General features: G+C 43.3%; 2 protein-coding genes across 2 annotated transcripts in view; both read left to right on the top strand.

Annotated features, from left to right (window-relative positions):
* Nucleotides 1-13,728, top strand: part of CCBE1 (collagen and calcium binding EGF domains 1) — a 94,733-nt gene extending 81,005 nt beyond the window's left edge. The window contains exons 6-12 of the mRNA XM_027907004.1: nt 2,061-2,167; nt 7,054-7,174; nt 9,101-9,240; nt 9,333-9,368; nt 9,918-9,953; nt 11,464-11,761; nt 11,805-13,728. Of these exons, the coding sequence (XP_027762805.1) occupies nt 2,061-2,167; nt 7,054-7,174; nt 9,101-9,240; nt 9,333-9,368; nt 9,918-9,953; nt 11,464-11,697 (674 nt within the window). The 3' untranslated portion in view covers nt 11,698-11,761; nt 11,805-13,728. The remainder of the gene's footprint in view (nt 1-2,060; nt 2,168-7,053; nt 7,175-9,100; nt 9,241-9,332; nt 9,369-9,917; nt 9,954-11,463; nt 11,762-11,804) is intronic.
* A 3,633-nt stretch (nt 13,729-17,361) lies between these two features.
* Nucleotides 17,362-18,308, top strand: MRPL17 (mitochondrial ribosomal protein L17). Its single transcript, XM_027907388.1, has 3 exons — nt 17,362-17,558; nt 17,645-17,713; nt 17,830-18,308. Exons 1-3 carry the CDS (start codon nt 17,385-17,387, stop codon nt 18,091-18,093), a joined length of 507 nt encoding a protein of 168 aa, XP_027763189.1. The 5' UTR covers nt 17,362-17,384; the 3' UTR covers nt 18,094-18,308.
* The last annotated feature ends 353 nt before the right edge of the window (nt 18,309-18,661 follow it).

Raw genomic sequence — 18,661 nt, 5'->3', positions numbered from 1 at the left:
TTAAAAAGGAAAAGAAAAAAGCTTTTTTTCTTTTTAACAGTTCTATATACATGTATCTGTAAATCCTACCCATGTCCAAAAATGGACGTTTCAAGACACTGTGTTGTTTTTTTTTTAAAGGATGATGAAAAATTGAAGAGGGAGAAAGAACTCCACAAAACTGACTTGTGGTCAAGAGAGAAAATTTATTTTATAGAGACATCAAAAGGTGTCTTGATTAAAGCACATCAATTCCTTGCTAAGGAAAAATGCCCCACATGGTGCAGATTATTTAATCTACCAGAGAAAGGTTTATGGGCAAAGAGGCTTTGGAGGGAGTCAAAGACAAAATAATTAGTATTATGAGTACTGCAAAGAGGAAGGAAAGCAGCAAATGTTGTGTATTCAGGTATCTTCACACAAATGCTAGAGTTCTTCTGGGAGGTCTTTTCACCAAATAGCCTTGGATTCAGTGTAGCTTGATTTGATTTGATTCTATACTATGCAGAGTTCATTGGAAAATACCAAGTAGCACCTTCTGGCCTTAAATCTTGGAGCCACCTGAACACTGCATGGAAAGCTGTTCAGGTACCAAGCCTGTGTTATCAGAAAGGGCTGTGAAGATCAAACAGCAGGGTGTGCTTGCTGTCATAAGAATGGTAAATAATACATGTAATATTGTAGTGCTGTCGGAATGTAGTTGTGGGAAAAGGTAGTTGATGAGTGGGGAAGACCTTCAAGCCTTTGCCTCCCAGTCTTCTGATCAGTTCAATACTCATATCAGTCTTAATGCTTCTGGTCATTCCAGCATCTTGCCCTTACAGCCCTCTCCTACCTGATTGCTTTCTCTTCTGAAAGCAAGCATACCTGATGTGTCATTACACCCAATGGACTAAATGTACTGAAAAACATTCCCTAAATTTGTACATAGATGGTCCATAGATAACCATCAGATTCTTCCTTATTGGACCCTGCAAACTTTTAAAGTCAAGTACTATATAATATCTTTAGTATTAGAAACTTCTGGGTGTATTTAAAAAGATGTAGATGTCTTCAGAATCCATACACATTTCTGAAAAGATGAAGGCCGTTTAAGTGTGTGCCCAAGTGGGAAGTATAACACAATAGCTAAGCATGTTGCAGTTGATCCTTTTGGACGATTCTGAAGATTTCCTGGCTTTAACCAGGAGCACCTGCAGAGTTGTTCCATTGCAGGATGTGGTCAGAAACATCAAACTTCAAACATGCCTGATAACCCATCCAGGTAATATTGTACAGGGCCACACATTATATGCAGACCCACTTGATGCTTCTCAGCAACTGTATGTGGAAGGGAAAAAGTTCACCTGGAGTTTGCCAGTATGTGTCACCCTGTGGTTTGGAAACTAGATTTCTTTTTAAGCAGACATCTGTTACAACAATGCTTGTTTGTTTGCGATGCAGAAGTGCTTGACTGTGTATGGGACTGGGAAAAGCACAAAAATAACATTTGCAATATCTCTTACAGTTTGAATCGTTTAGTGGATTCCTGAAAAGATCCCATTCATGCATAGTATCAACAGATGTGACCCTTTCTCTTGTGTGGATTTAAATCCCTGTCATTAATCTCAATCCCCATCTCTGCTCAGGCTGATTTCATGTATGGAGAATAACCCATAATGATAAAGAGCAGTTTGTGCAAAGTGAACAAAATGACCATATTGTGAGGGATTTTACTGTAATTTATAGCATATGAAAATTTGCCCTTCAGGGGACTGTAAATTGGTTCAGATCTATGGGGTTAGTCTACCCTAAACACAGAGATAAAAGAAGGGGTGTAAACTTTTCCAGGTATTAAAAAAATGAATTCTTTGGGGACTGTTAACAGAAAACAGCTGCTTTAAGAATGAGCTTAGAGCTGTCCCTGCAAAGTTTCTCAGCCTTCCATAGGCATTCACAGTCAAAAATTTAATAATGGCAAGATTCTCTTCTCTTTTTGCAGTCTGGGGAAATGTAACAGCCTTCAAGTTGCTTTTGCAGTCACTTCATGAACTTCTTTCCTTTGGATCTTTATATTTATATTGGAAACTGCTTTCTTTCAGCTGGGCTTCCAGAGAAATCTGAAAATATGGCGAAGCCAGGTACATGCTGTGCCTCTTGTAAGGAATTTCATCAAATAAAGCAGACGGTTTTACAGCTGAAGCAAAAGGTATGAACACTGATCAGCCATGTCTTTACCAGACCTGCATGTTTTACAGCAACTGAGATCAAATTTTAGTGTTTGGAGCTGTCACTGGAATGTGATTCTTGTACCCAAAAAGGGGATGGCAATATATTTTAAAATCATGTAAGAACAGCATCTCTTCCTTACGGTTCTGTATGGATTGTAAGCATATTCAACCCAAGTTCATAGATCTGTGTTACCAAGCTTGTGGTAAAACAGTCTGGCAAACACCCATCCCAGGCTGAGCCCAGGTTTCTTGGCAATCTGTGCTGGCTTAAGCTTTTCATTCACTCTGGATGCCCGGGATTTTGGACTTGATCCACCTTCAGAATCAGCAAGTGCAAGACATTCTGTAGATGTAGGAACATGATTTTGCATTAATGGGGTGCTGATACAGGGTTCTTGCTTTCTTAGGTGTGGGGCTCAACAGAAACATCACTAGCTTGAAACATCACTCTTCTTTTAAAAAAGAAAAACCATCATTCCCAAACCTTTTTTGTTTTCACTTGTCTTCTTACAAGTAGAGAACAATGCATTTAGAAACTTCCCCTGGCCTTTAACTGCTCATATATGTAACCTGCTTTTGCATTTGAGTTAGGATTGAAATACCCAAGGACCCAGCTTCAGATCTGGAGAGCCAAGTGCAGGGATGCAGGTGTAATGCCTTTTCTGGTGACATCTCCTTTGAACATTCAGGTTCCTTCAAATTGAAATGTTCTGCGAAAATATTCTCAGCAATTCATGCTGACAGGCTGTAATTATTTCACCCAGGGTACTCATTTCATTTCACTGTGTCAAAACACAATTTGGTGTATTCCCTTGTTGCATTTAATGTTATTCCTCCAATTTTAGGAAGAAAGAAATCTGCTTCACTAAAATGAAATTCACTGAGGTTAGAGATAATCTTTATCTCAAAAATCTCAAAATGTCATGTTTTCCTTCTGAATCAGCATGAAGACAAATGTGGAAGTGACAGAACTTCATGTGTGCTGGAAAGTCTGTTTTTCAAATGGTAGCACGGAGGTTAAAAAAGGATCCATGCTTTTTGCATGGCTGTTTCTCCAGCCACTCTCGGTGATGCTGAACAGACTCACACTGACCTCCCAGGAGGGATCTGGGGTCACACTCTTGGTCATGTTGTTTGCTGCAAGAACTGACTGATTGAATTAATGGAAAGTTTTCTGTGTCTAACTTCCAGTTAGATGCCAGAGTTCAAAATGTTAGATGCCTGTGTTCAGGCCATCGATACCTGTCACTGTGGTCACTTGCACAGTACTTGTGGCCAAACCAAGCAGCTCAAACTAAGCTTACTTTATAGTTGTGCTGTCGTTGTATAGAGCTTAATTTTTCCCCCAGTATCTTCCTACTGAGACTTGATCTGTTTGGCATCCTCAGAGGGAGCCCACTGGGTTGTGCCACACACAGACAGAGCTGGAAGAGAAGGTCCCCGATACCCTCAGCAATTTTACTGCACAGAAAGGAGACCTTTTGTCCATGCTGAGAGGAGATCTGTACCAGTATTACTTCTCTACCCAGGGAAACATCAACCCTTGTGTTTTACCTGCTGCTCCCCACGGTCAAGTTTTTCTGGAGAGGATATCTCTCAATATCTGTGGTTGAAGCTGTTCTGATTTGCACAGAAAAAGTAATTTCTGTCTGCCAAGGAGACAGTTTATGGAATGAGTCTTCAGTCTTGTGGTTAAGGCTTTCAGATTTTATGAAATTTATTCAAAATTATGGTTAGTAGAAAAGACTATGAGATGCTCTGTCCTGATATGCTAGAGATCTGTGGGCAATCCTACTGATCTCAGACCCTGTGGAAGGAAGGAGAGTGGAAAGCTGGAAAACTGGCAGAAAGATATCTGACATGTTGACAGACAGCCAACAATTTTTTTAAAAAATCAAGTAAACTGGATTCTATTGTACAGATGTGTTTAAACATCTTAATTAGAAAGCCATGTCCCACATCACTCCTGACAAGCACTGTCAAAGTTTGTCTAAACCACAGATTCCCTAGAAATTACCCAAAATTCCAGATGCAGAGTGCAAAACAGCATATGGGAGTCTTGTTTCTAGAACAGTCTTTCTTTAAAATTTACCCTCACTAATATTTGCATGCACATGGAACAAAAAAATTATTTGCCAAGGGCCATTCAGATTTGGAGCTGTCAATGGAGAAAGCCAAGGTCATCCTGGACCAGGATCCTGGTTCAGTTAAAAGGTGAAACAAATTAGGCTAGTGAGTATAGCCAATCCCTAAGAGGATGTGAGTCAACATCAAAAACACATGGTTTGGCTCTGGTGCATTTAACAACCATTTTCTGTCCAGAAGATATCAAAGAGTAGTGAGCTAGACCAGAGCCTGGGTATTTTGGCACTCCTAGTGTATGCCTCAAGTCCAGCTGAGTCAGTGGGGAAGCATGTGTAGATGCTTTCACAGCAGCTATGTGATTGTTTTTTTACATACTCAATTGTTACAACAGCCTTGCTGGCAGAAACAAGCCACTATTTAAGCAACAGAAAAGAATACACTTCCAAACCCTCTTCCTGATGAGTCCTCACCACTACACGCACCTTTTTACTCCAACCTGCCTATTTGCAATATAACGTGGAGAGTATCCATGGCAGAGTCTATGTGCTAAGTGACATCTATTTATCCACTGGGATAGATCCCCAGAACAAGATCTGTTGAGAAATATACACATCAGCTCAGAAGAGGACTTCAATTAATCTGTCACCCAACAGTGGCCACCCCTAAGGAAAAACACTTACTGAAAATGTACTCCCAAAAACTACCTGAAAAATATAACGCTCTCAGGTGGCCACATGATTTATCTTTGTGTCTCAGTTCTGGCGTGTCAGCACTGGCACAGCAGAACCCTTGGTTGATTTGTGTCTCGTAGTGAAAGTTTTGAAGCATGATGGTCCTTGCAGCCCTTCCATTTGTATCCAGCCAGGAACCTTCTCTGACGGAGTGGACACACCTCTGGCACACAAAACTTTGCTGACTGGAGCCAGCCACTGGAGTTTCCCATGCTGGTTCCTGGCCAGTGTGTGTCTCTGTCAGCCCCCAACTACTGCATTTTCCTTTTCATCCCCAGCTATAGGACACTGTAAGCCATGGAGTAGCCCTTTATCTTCGTAGCCCCTCACGCTGGTCAGTGCTGCAAGGTCTGGGGTGTTGGCTGAGAAAGCTTGCAGGGTCACTGGTAAACAAAGCAGAGGTTTTTCTCTGGAAAACCAAAGATGACAGCTCACCCCAGAGCAATAGATGCGCTGGATATCCATTTTTGGTGTGAGCAGATTCATATGAGTGAGCATTTATGAAATACTCTGTGGGAACTCACAGTGTTGATCTCACTGTGAAGTGTTGACCTCATCTAGCCACTGATCTCTGTGGGGATGGAGTGAATCTAGCAAATTCTTGTAGGACTTACATCATGGCACTTAATTTGCCTATACTGCAGTCATCATGTCTTTGGAACTGCAGTGCTTTCCAAAACCTAAGTAACAAATAAAAAAGTAATAAATCCTAATATTCCTGTCATTGCATTTTGAATTCCAGACTCAGTAATCAAACTGGTGTTTTGGAAATGCCACCAGAAACATCAGCATTTCAGGTTACTTTTTTCTTCCTGATTTTTTCCTTCTGAACTGTTCTGTGCATCCAATCTCAACCTGCAAGCAGCACTGGCTGCTCTTAAATTGCATTCTGTAAGTAATAACTTGTTTGCCAAAGGAAATTTGCCCAGTTATAAGTAAGTACTGAAAGTGCATAGCACTGGGGGAGGTGGTTTTGTGCATTACAAATATTAGGTTTGCAGTAATGACGGGAGAATGAATATCAAATAATTACAGAAACAAGTAGGAGTCTTGAGAACAGCCCAGTTCAGGGAATTCCAAATAGCTGATGAAAAGCATTGTCAGATAGTAGGAGTCATCATGTATTTACTTTAATGCAGCTCTCCCAGGCAAATATTTCAGAATTCAGCATCAAATTACCCAGTGAGCCAAATTCCTTCAAGGAACAACAAAGTTCACCCAGAGATAGGTCTGTTCTGGTGTTGCTGAAATAGCTCTTCAGTTCCGTTTGGTAGAGCACAATCCCCAACTCTACATGAGCTGCTCACCACTAATAAACTTCTTTCCTCCTTGCAGACCAGTCTCCTGGCTTGTCATCTCCCTTCAGCTGCTTCTGGAGAGACTACACATTTGTATATTTTTCTAAATATATTTAATTATTAAATATGTTCAATCTGGACAGATTAATGTTTCATGGATAATTACACATGTAATGGATAATGACACTTTAAACTATAGTGTGCAATTTTTCTTACATTCTCACTTACTTTGTTTTGTGTCTGTATGCAGAGCAGATCCAGACATCTGTCGGGTTAAATAGTATGGTTACAGGGTCGGATCCATTAAAGATTTTGGGTTCTCACTGAAACCAATGGAAAGTCTGTGGCTTGTGCAGCAAGTGAGAACTTAAAAGTCTGAGCAAATGTTGCCCTGAGAAAGGTACAGTAAATGAATAAAGAAAATTTCAAATAAGGAAAAAAAGGCTTCCTGAGAAGATCCAAGCAGTTTTGAGACTTCGGTTTTTCAGAACTTGTTGCTGTATCTCACCAGAATTTCTCCAGTCCTCCACTGGATTGGCTTGCAGTGTTTCCACAGTGGCTTGAAAAGTGAACAGACTCACAAAGTAACTTCTCTTTTTTTTCCAATTATTTCAATGACAGATATGATTAAACATTTTACATTTTCCTGAAATATTTAGATAGACTCTTTGTTCTCATGAACGCTTAACTAAGAATGGAATTTATCCAGCTGAACAATTAAGGTCTTACAGTGATTTTTGGTTTTGGCAGGTTGCTTTGCTACCAAATAATGCTGCTGATCTTAGCAAGCAAATCACTGGTGAAAAAGTGCTTGCATCTAATGCATATATCCCTGGCCCCCCAGGACAGCCTGGCCAACAAGGCCCTCCAGGTAAGATATAGACCAGAGGGACAGAAACATTCAATAGTGCTAAGAATAAAAATAATAATCTTGAGTCTTTCAGTGTGATAGGATTTGATGTGTCTCACACTTTGATTGATACTATTATATTTGCATTTTTACATTTTGATTGATACTATTACATTTGCATTTGCGCTAAATTTGAAAAGAAAAACTTTCTGGTTGTTATGGTCAGCCTCTGCCAACTGTCTAACATCATCCACTGTGCCTCCATCTGTTTCTTGACATCCAAGCTGTGTTTGTCCCGTATGTGTTAAATTTCTCCCTCTCACTGGGATATCTCACCTGCTTCAGTTGTCATTTCCTGTATTTTAACCCTGCCTTAAAACACTATTTCATTTCAGGAATATCTATTGCTTTAGCTCACTGTCAGTAGGAGAGCAGAAAATATGCCTTCAGTTTGTGGGGGTTTGTGCCAAATGTTTTATTTTTCCCTCATCTGGTTCTGCAAGGATTCATCTGTTTGTTTTGTGTTGTGTTCAGATTCAAAGGAATCTGAAAGGAAAAGTATAGCTCTACTCACACCTTCTTTGCTAAGGTACAGATTGAAACAATGTGAAAAATAGAGGGTTCCTAAAGCTCTAACTTAAACCAGACACCTTGCAATCGGCAGCCAACTGTACTAAAAATTTTGGAAATCTAATTTTGGGTTAGCAATGAATCCCAGGAATTTCAGCATTGTGTTGGATTTCAGAAAGATTATTACAGAGAACTAACAGATATTCCTTACAAGGATTTTATCCCCTATCAAACCACCCCCTCCCTTCACTCCCTTCCCCCACCCCCCGCCCCTGTGTTTATACCCCCTTTTGCAGTCTTGCTTTGGTTTTTGAGTCTTTATCTCATTTTCTTGGAGGATGAGTATCTTCAGTCTCCAATGTATCATAAGTGTAATACAGTGCATTGCCTTGCAATCCCTCCAAGGTAGGCCTGACCCTTCAGGTCTTCCACCCACCAGTTTTTGCCATGAATGAGCTGTCCGAGGTGCTGTAGAACTCTACTCCCCCTAAAATCACTTCCTCTGCTGCCTGGACAGGAAGAATTCCAGAGAGTCATCACTGAACCTGGGTTATCTCCTTTTGAAAATTCTAACTGTACATATTCTGTCCTGCTGAACTCTTTTTACTCTCTGCCTTTCATTCTCTGTGTCTTTCATGTGCCCTCAGTATGAAGAAAAGTGTTTTTCCTCTAATGATAAAGTGTTTCAGCTAGTGACACTTCAATGGTCTTTATTTTGTGCAAATGTTGTTTCAGGTGTCTGACTTCTGGTTCTCGTTTCATAGAATTTCTCTTGAGCTACACATACATTTGTTGCCTGTGTGCTTCCTAAAAACTGACATGCTCTGCTGAACCACCAGAAACTGAAAAGGATATAAAGCAAAATGGAAGAACAGAGACCTTTTTGCCCCTAACACATTGGCTACTGTACTGGGCAAAAGAGAGGTGCAGCCCACCACTGGAAAGGGCTTGCTTGCGCCAGTCATGTCGATCCCATCAATACAAAATTCCCATGAGTTTTCTGAGGCTTTCTTTTTATCAGATATTTCTCAAATGTGCCTTGTTCTTCCTTGTGTGAAAATTAGGCATTTTTGCTTTTCTTTTAGTTCCCAGTCTGTGTCTCTAACCATCTCGCAGTGTCAGACTTGGATTCTTTGTATACACAGTATTGAATTGTTTAACTGATCATCTCTTGTAACTACTGTGACAAGGTGTAGTGTTGCCTCAGAGGGCTGCTGATGTGCAGACACAGATGTGTTGGTTGTATTGTTATGGATTTGGATGTGTTAAGGTAACCAATCAACTGGGTCATTCAGAAAATGGTCATTCCTCACTGTTTGCACTGTGAAGTGTTCCTGAAGGCTTTCCCTGACAGATAACCTTTGTCGTTGATTGCAGGGGCTCCAGGACCAAAAGGGAGTCAAGGAGTTCCTGGGTTACCTGGACCTCCTGGACAGCCAGGCCCTCGTGGATCCATGGGACCTATGGGTCCATCTCCAGACATATCACATATTAAGCAGGGCAGACGGGGCCCCGTGGTCAGTATTCTCATCTCCTGTCACACCCTGCACAATTTGCCTTAGCTCCACAACTTCTCATGTCCTTGTGAACACTTTCTTTTCTCTTGCAGGGCCCACCTGGAGCCCCAGGGAGAGATGGCAGCAAGGTGAGGAGAGGTACTAATCTCCGTAAGATGGACACGTGCATGCGAAGTGAAGGCTTGCTAAAGAGTCTCTCTGCACACCTATAGACAGACCCTTTCACCATCTCATTTCCTTTGCTAAGAAGAAAATGTCCTATTGTCCCACTTTTCTGCTGTTTTGTGTTTGGCATTGCTAAAGTCTTGCAAATAGTCTTGCCAGGCTGTCAAGCAGCCTTCTTTCCTTTCCCTGCAGATCTTTAGGCTTTTCTCTGAAGAAGCATTGATGCTTTAGCCCTTTTCATTAGACAGATCTTTTGTGAATTTCTCCTCTTCACTGCTTTGCTTGTTACTGTGCAGGACAAACATCAGAAGTGCCCCCCTCTGCTCCGACTAGAATCAGTGGCAATTTCCTTTCATTCCTCCTTCACTTTGTTTTCTTTTTCCAAACAAGCATCAGCTGATGATTCCTGATCTGGGGACAGTAAATAAGGGAGAGGCAGAGACAAACAGTGGGTATTTATTTGTTTGTTTCCTTTGGTCATAGCAAACTAACCATGGTGGTATTGATTACAGGGGGAGCGAGGTGCACCAGGACCAAAGGGGATACCTGTAAGTATTTCTCACAGGAGGAATTTACACAATAAAGTGATGCTGACTATTAACAACAGGTTAATAGTCAAGAAGATTTTTTTTAAAAAAAACAACCCTGTGTGTTAAGAGCAAAGATACTTTAGATACACATAAAATTTTATTAGAAACAAAGTAATTACCTCTTTTCATCCAAGTTTTTTTGCCTGCACACCTTCTTCCCCCTTTGGGTAAGAGACTGGAGGCAGTAGGCATCCCTCTCCTCTGCAAAGTTGCTGGAACATCCTCAGAAGGCATGAGATCCCATGCAGAGTGCTAGTTGGCACAGTTCAACCTCAGCTCCTATTTGGAGTTTGATCCCAGGCACTGTTTAAAATCCTGCCCCTCATCTCTCTGGAATTTGGGAAGCTATAGGCTTTGAGTCAGTCAGCAGAAGGATGAGTATTGACAATCTGACTTCAGGTGAAATTGTTTAAAGATATCTGGGGTCCCCAGCACAGGAAGGACATTGACCTATTGGAGTGAGTCCAGAGGAGGCCATCCAGCTGCTTAGAGGGATGGAACACCTCTGCTATAAGGAAAGGCTGAGCAAAATTGGGATTTTTCAGCCTGGAAAAAATAACTCTTTGAGCTGACCTATTTGCAGCCTTTCAGGACCTGAAGGTGCCTACCAAAAAAAATGGAGAGGGACTTCTTACAAGAGCTTGTAGTGACAAGACAAGGAGGAATGGCTTTGAAGTGAAAGAGAATAGGTTTATACTGGACATTGGAAAAGAATTCTTTACTGTGAGGTGGGGATGCACTGGCACAGATCACCCCGCGAATCTGTGAATGCCTCATCCCTGAAAGTGTTCAAGGCCAAGTTGGATGGGGCTTTGAGCAACCTGGTCCCTACCCATGGCAGGGAGGTTGGAACTAGATGGCTGTTCTACAGTTCTATGAATTTACTTCTTATGATATTTTCTTAAAGGTGGAGGGGATTTTTAAGAGTGTGACCATCAGTGTGCCCTCAGTATTAAACAGTTTAGTTTAATGTGTGAAATCAGCTAATATTAGATACTCTCTGCATTTTAATTATCAATATATTTAGTAAGTGATGGACAGCAGCAAGATTACCATATTGAAAAGACAGTTTCCAAAGAACAGAAGTCTTTTAAAAAATACATTGTTTAGTCATTACAAGAATGTAAATTATGTCAGTTTAATAAGAAACAAGACGGGGAATCAAGGTTTAAGTCATCTATTCCCATGAGGTGTCAGGTTACTCTTAAGAAACAGATACAGCAAAGGAATTGTTAAGTGACAAAAGGGCTGAGCATCTTATAAATGTAGGTTCTGTCTGCAAAAACATTTGATTCTTTTGAAAATTGTTTCCGGAGCAAGTTGGTTAAAAAACAGACCACTAACTTTTGGTGATTGATATGAAGAAATATTTTGCTGAACTACCCTTGCAAGAGTAATTCTGTCAAGCAGTTTGAAAATTGTAAGAGCAAGGTGGTTTGTTATTGATGACCATGCATTGTGACTGCAGGGCCCACCAGGTTCATTTGATTTCCTATTGCTGATGATGGCAGACATCAGAAATGACATCGCTGAGCTGCAAGAGAGAGTGTTTGGACACAGGACTCATTCATCAACAGAGGAATTTCCATTACCTCAGGAATTTACAAACTATCATGACACAGTAGATTTTGGATCTGGAGAAGACTACAAACCACGGGCAGCACCCAGAAACTCCAGGATACAGAAGGCAGACCATCCTTAGCTATGCCCACTGAAAAATAAAGCCCTTTAGAATTCTTCAATATAAAAGATGCACTGACAATGTAATGTAATGTAATATATATATATATATTATATATTATATTATATATATATATATATATATATTATTTCCCAGTTTTCTATCTGCTTTTTCTGAACCATGCTGCCTGTACTGTAGCTTTCCTGGTTCATGGTAGCCTCCTTGCAGTAATTCCGTACCGTCAAGCCTGCACTGTGCATTGTACCTATACTATCAAGAAAACCTCCTTAGTATATAGTTTAACTAAGGCATGCTCTAGCTAATAATGCAGACCACAGCATTCCACCTGCCTACCTTGCATTCTATTTCCAAATGACCCAGTACTCATATCTTGCCAGGGACAGAGGGGTAGCTGAACATCATCCCTGAATGATGTCAGTAATGAAAACCTTGGTCCAGAGTTACTTTATAAATGCAAATATATTATACCACTGAAGTCAGGTTTCCAGCTACTGTCCCCAGGCTTAGGAAAGTGTGAGAAGTGGATCCCTGTTTCACAGCAGAGGATATCTGTAAGTGAGATATTGTCCTCTATTATGCCCCATCGTGGCAGAAAAAGGCAAAAAATTATGGTGAAGCAGTGATACAAGGGTGCTGCTGCTTGATCTGGAAATTATTAGGCTTTGAGTTGCTAGACTGTCATTCAAAGACAGTAAAAAGATGTTCGTCCTAAACTAACACTACTTCTTCCTCACCATTGTCCCACTGCTCAGTGTGAAGGCCAGTTTCCTTTCTCAACAGATTCATGCTGAATACGCTACACAAAGATGAGCAAGATAAAAGGGGATGTTTAAAACAGGAAAACCAATCATAAGTGAATCAGGCAGGCTTACTGGCAAGCACGAAATCAATCCCAGCCTTGCAGAAAGAGTCAGATTCTGACCTCCTGCAGGTTCATGTCTTCCTTGGTGAAATTCTGAAGTGTGAGTGATGTCGACATCAGAGAGAGGCCTCATGTTTGCAAAGAGCTTCCATGTGTTTTGTTCCTCTGTTGCATGAGATCAACCTAAACGGCTTTCACCAAATGGGAACACAGAATGGCAGCGTACTTGGCTGGGTATATGGAGGAGTATGAATTGGTGCAGGAGTCCACATGACAAAACATTTCAACTTGGTACGAGGATGGCTAAGTGAGGTACTGCGCATGGGATCCTGTATTTGTGAATGGGGATAAAAGGGAGTGCCCTTTATTTACACTGGAAAATTGGATGCACAAATTAAAACATACCTCATGGATGATGTATGTTACCATTTCTTTTGGATTACCACAGCTGCTGAGGACTTTGCCATGCTTGGAATACAAAGCAAATATCTTAAGCACAAAATTTCAGTGTTGTATCTGTGTAGCTGCTACTTCTACAGTGTGTTTAGTGCTCAGTGGTGTCCGTGTTACAAATGCAAAGGAAATCTTGTTATTTTGCCATGTTTTTCAGGGCTTGCATGTTCTAAGAGAATAAATACAGATAAAAGTATAAGCAGGGCCTTTTCAGATAACACATAAAGGTTTGGATTCCCTTCCATGTTCTCTGGGCCAAAAGATAGTTGGCATAATCCTGACACCACCAGTACAGGTCATGCTGTGTAAACAGTTGGCTCTCTAGACCTTTCATGTCTATTGTGTATCGTCTTAAGAGAATGTATTCATTCCTGTAGTTGTTTCTCAGCTTCTCACTATCACTAAGCCATAAGCAAGGGCATTAACTTTTAAGAACATAAATATTCTGTACTCCTCTTCATGTTATGTCTGTATCAGTATTTACAAACCAATGCCTGAGTCACAGGGATAGCTGAAAAAAAAGATAGTGGTCTTACCCTTGGTCCTTGGGCTTCTCCTCTGTCTGGGAGGAGCTCTGCCAGCAGCTGCAGATCCAAGTAGACTTGTGAACCACATCATAGGGGAGACTTGAGGAAGGAACTTGTTGCCAAAAGAGGGATGGTCTTATATGCAGCAGAATGAAAGAAACCTCAAAGACAGTATAAACTGAGGCTTTTATGTCATATTTTCTTGATTTCAAGCAGGCAACAGTATAAATTACATCACTTATGAATATGAAAATTTAATTAAATTTGTTCAGTGTCAAATGTTGTATTTTTAAATCTTGCAAATTGTGGAACTCTTGCATATGTTTACCACTACACCCCATCACCTGCTGGGTCAGTTTGGTTCCCACTAGAGAATTAGTAGATGCAGATTTTTGACCATTACTTATAAAATTACCTAACTTTCGTTAGGTGAGTCACTTCCTACATATCAGCTAGATGCTATTGCCCTCTGGCCACAAGGTGATGCATTCTAAAAAAGGCACTTATCTTAGCTCTGAGATCTGCTTTTCCAGATATAGAAACATGCCAAATGAGAAGTTCCCACAATTTAACTGTCAAATTCAGTGGTAAGTGACAATTGCCCTGCTGTGCATAAGTGTCCAGCAAAGGAAACTCTGAGACTGGACCAGAAAAGTAGATAAAACATACTTCGCTGTAAGTACAGAAAGTTGTTCTACAGATTCATGGCTATAAATTTAGCACACGTTTACATGCCTTTCTGAATGGAAACCTCAGTGTCTTCCCTGTCTGGAGTCAGCATCCTTGGTTTTCACAGCCTAGAGCTGGGTTTCCAACAGATGAGTTTACTCCATAAAAAAAGGTGACAGAAAGTGCTCCTTGGGGGGTTTGTCCTTGTCTTTCACCCTACTCAGTCTAGACTTCCTGCTCTGAAGCTGTTCTAGTCCCAGCAACAAGGGGGACACTATGGGAAAAACAAGTTCACCCAACATGATACAGGAATTCCTACAGCAGGGAGAGCCCCTCTAAGCACAGTTGGCAGGGAAGGGTCAGCCTCTGGTCTGCGTCCAGCTCTGATCTTTGCATAGACCTTTCTCATTTCTGATTAATGGTATGAAAACTTCCATAACAAATTGTATCAGCAACACTTCACTAAGATTTCTGGATAAACACATAAAGGCATTCAGAATAAGTGTCATTTTCTTCAGCATACACAACGTTTAATAAAGCCAGCACAGAGGAATCATTTCCAATCTTAAGTTTCATTATGGTGTAGCCAGAGAAGTCATTACCTTTCAAATTATTTATTACTCTGTGGCTCCAAAAATAACAAACTTTCCCAAGACTCCGAACCAAGAAAGTAGAAACTTCTACACTTATGTCTAGTCTCATTACTAGGCTCATGCACATGACAACTTTGTTCCATATAAATACTATGTATAATTTTATTAGAAAGAAATATTATTTTGATGTTAAGACATCAAGTTATAAGCAGAAGGATAATAAAGAATTTGTTATTTTATTAATATTAGAAATATATTTAATGGAAACATTTGCAAGAGTGTGTAGTGGTGGGAAAACGCTGATTGTTAATGGGATTAACAAAATCATGAATCTTGAAAAATGTTTTCTTTCAACACTGTGCCAAGTACATACAGGTTTAGTCTTTCTTGCAAAGCTGTCATTCTGGCATGGAAGAATTTTTAAATAGTCATGCTAAATCAGGAAAAGAAGAGGAAAATTGATTGTAAATGGAATTAGGGTAATGCCTGGAGTTATTATTGGCATCACAGCTTACATAGCCTTCTTTCTAGAAGTGTTTCAGAGTTAATATGCCAAGTCCCAGAGCAGCAACAAAAGATGGGGGTGGGGTCCAAGTCTCTTAATTTCACATTAAAATCCGTATGTTTGTTCCTATTTACACATTCCAATAACTATACTGTTCACTTTATTTATATATGAAATACTAAAATGTGTATAAGATGACTGTGATTTTATGATGTATTCATAATAACAAAGATATTTTTTCTTACACTGTTGGTAGTTGCTTTTGTTACACGTCCCTTTTCCCTGCAATACAGCAATGTTGGCTGGAAGAGACAAATGGCAGGAAACTTCCTCATGCTGCCTTCTGGCATTTTTCTTGGAACTGAACTACACACACTGCCATAGTCCTCAGACTATGGGGGATGAGCTCTTGCAGACTAGTGTGGGTTTCAGTCTCTGTGGGAATAAAGCACACGGCCAGCTCCACTATATGGAGGGTGGGTCCTGCGCCGTGTAAGGCTGGATCCAGCAGCCTTACCCCACGCTGTCAGTGTGCACAGTTTCTGCACAGCCTGGGCATGTGCCACGGGGGTCTGAAGCCCTCTGGCATCCTGCCACTGTTATGGGGGAAAAGGGGGGAATAAGACACAGGCTCTGTCAGGCCTCCTTTTCCCCTCGCACGTGTCCCAGCAGCTCCCTGCAGCCCCAGAAGCATCCTGCGGGCTGCGCCCCATCACAGCTGTGGTCAGCGGCAGCGGGGAGGCCCGCTGCATTCCTTCCTCCCCGCAGAGCCCACCCGGCCCGCCGATGCCACAGGGACACCAACAGGCCTGGAGCCCCGGGCTGGATGTCATTTCTGGTGGGATCCGGCTCCACGGCTGGGACCCAGGACTGTCAGGACACGGGTAATGCAAAGTAAAATGAAAAGCATCTGTAAATCATACTGAAACATAAATAAAAGAATAATAATAAAAAAAAAAAAAAGGCTGGAACAGTCATAGTAACAAAGTAGGTAGTGGAAGCAAAATGTTTACACAAAAATCTATGGTTAGCAGATCTAAGAATGAAAGTAGACAAAGAAGTTCCCAGTAGTACTGGGAATCCTGGTAGTTTTACTGTTCCATGACTGGATGATGATAACAGAACAGGATCGACAAGAATTCATGAAAAGCAGTCATTCAATGTCTGCTTTTGGGGAAGGCCAGATGGTAGAGTCATATGACATTAAATGATGGAGTCCTTTTAATTTTAACCAGTCACACAGAAGTTTAATTAAGCTAGTCATTTTAAAACCTGAGTGTCTAATTTAACTTGCATCCGACAGTTTTAAAAGACGCAGCAAAAGACCGCCGGGACCAGCAGCACCTCCGGCCCTCCCCGCCGGGTCTGCCCCGGCTTCCCTGTCCCGGTCAGACCTCCCGGTACGCGGCTGCGGGCCGGACTGCATTGCCAGCGGGCTGCGGGAGCTGATCCTGCCCCTCTCCTCAGCACTGCTGAGGACGTATCTGGAGCGCTGTGTTCTGGGCGCCTCAGGTCAAGAGAGATGTGGAGGCCTTAGGGCAGGTCCAGTTGAGGGGTGCAAAGAGGACTGAGGGACTAGGGCATATCTCTTCACATGGAAAGGTTGAGGGAATTGGGGGTCTTCAGACAGGGGAAGGGACGACTGAGACGGAACCTCACCAGTGCGTCTCTAAAGGGAGAGTGTCAAGAGGACAGAGCCAGGCTCTGCTCCCTGCTGCGGATCAGCGGGGCAGAAACCCACGCACAGGAAGTTCCATCTCAAAATGAGGAAGAACTTCTTTACTGTGTGGGTGACCGAGCACGGGAACAGATTTCCCAAAGAGGCTGTGGATCTTCCCTCACTGGAGATATTCAGGAACCGCCTGGACGCAACCCTGTGCCGTGTGCTCTGGGATGCTCCCGTCTGAGCAGGGAGCTTGGACCAGATGACTCCAGGGCGGCTCCTCCCGAGCTGACCCGCTCCGGGCCCCTGTGTCTCCGTGACTACATCTCCCGGCAGCGCCCGGGCGGCGCGCGGGAGGCCGGGCGGCGGCGGCGGCGGTCGAGAAGGGCGGGCGGCGGCCGGGAAGGGCGGCGGGATGCGGCTGTCGGTGGCGGCCGCCATCTCGCATGGCCGCGTGTTCCGGCGGCTCGGGCACGGCCCGCGGAGCCGCCTGGACCTGCTGCGGAACCTGGTGACGGCGCTAGTGCGCCATGAGCGCATCGAGACGCCCTGGGCGCGGGCAGACGAGATGCGCGGCTACGCCGAGCGGGTGAGCGGCGGGGCCGGGCCGGGGTTTAGCGCGGGGCTGGCGGGCGGCCGAGGGGCCCTGACCCGCCACCTCCTTCCTCCCCGCAGCTCATCGACTACGCCAAGCGGGGAGACACGGACGAGCGCGCCATGCGCATGGCGAATTTCTGGCTGACGGTGAGTACCACCCCCCCAACACACACCCCCCCCCCCCCCCCCCTTCTGCATTCCCAGCCCCGGATCCCTCTTGTTCATCGCGCCGCGGTGCCGGAGCTGAGCGTGCCGCCCCGCAGGAGAAGGACCTCATCCACAAGCTGTTCAAGGTGCTGGCGCCGCGGTTCCAGCCGCATCCCGGGAGCTACACGCGCCTGCTGCAGATCCCGAACCGGGACGCGCTGGACCGCGCTAAGATGGCGGTGATCGAGCTGAAGGGGAACCCGCTGCCGCCGCTCGTCCGCCCGCGCCGCGACTCCGAGAAGACGCTGCTCAACCAGCTGCTCAAGGGCTACCGGGAGGACCTGCACAGGGCGGCGGAACCCCCGGGCACCCCTGTCTAGGGGTCCCCACCCTGCCCCGAGGGGCTGTCCGGGAATGGAAAGTGTGTCGGGAGGGCTGGAGGTTGGTCGCTAACCTGAGGTTGCCATGGCGAGCACGCACAGTTTACTTGCTTCTTCCCGTGGTTTGAATAGGGACTCGACAAGAGGAGGAAATCAAGCTAGGAGCCCTGGTGGGTGATGTTCTCTGTGTAAATAAACTTTGTTCAGAACGTTCAGTTTGCTTCTGTTTGAATTCTGTTTACAGTCAGTTAGGTTGGAAAAGACCTCTGAGATCACTGAGTCCAACCCGTGACTGAATACCATCATGCCACCTAGACCATGGCACTTGTACAGCCTTTCCCTTAAACACTTCCAGGGACAGTGACCCCACTACCTCCCTGGGCAGCTCATTCCAATGTTTAATCACCCTTTCTTTGAAGAAATTCTTCCTAATGTCTCACCTAAACCTCCCCTGGCACAGCTTAATTCTTGTGCTTGAGCTTTAGTAACTTACTCCAGCAAAACCTGGGTTTGTGTTCTGGTCCCACAGCCCTGCTCTGGGGCAGCGTTTCCACTGTGACAGAGCTAC

Source organism: Empidonax traillii, unplaced genomic scaffold, assembly GCF_003031625.1.
Source record: "Empidonax traillii isolate 1590-97213 ecotype Southwest subspecies unplaced genomic scaffold, ASM303162v1 scaffold26:size2357266, whole genome shotgun sequence".
Lineage (NCBI taxonomy): Eukaryota > Metazoa > Chordata > Aves > Passeriformes > Tyrannidae > Empidonax > Empidonax traillii.
Note: the sequence above shows the minus strand (reverse complement) of the source record. Positions and strands in the feature narration are given on the sequence as shown.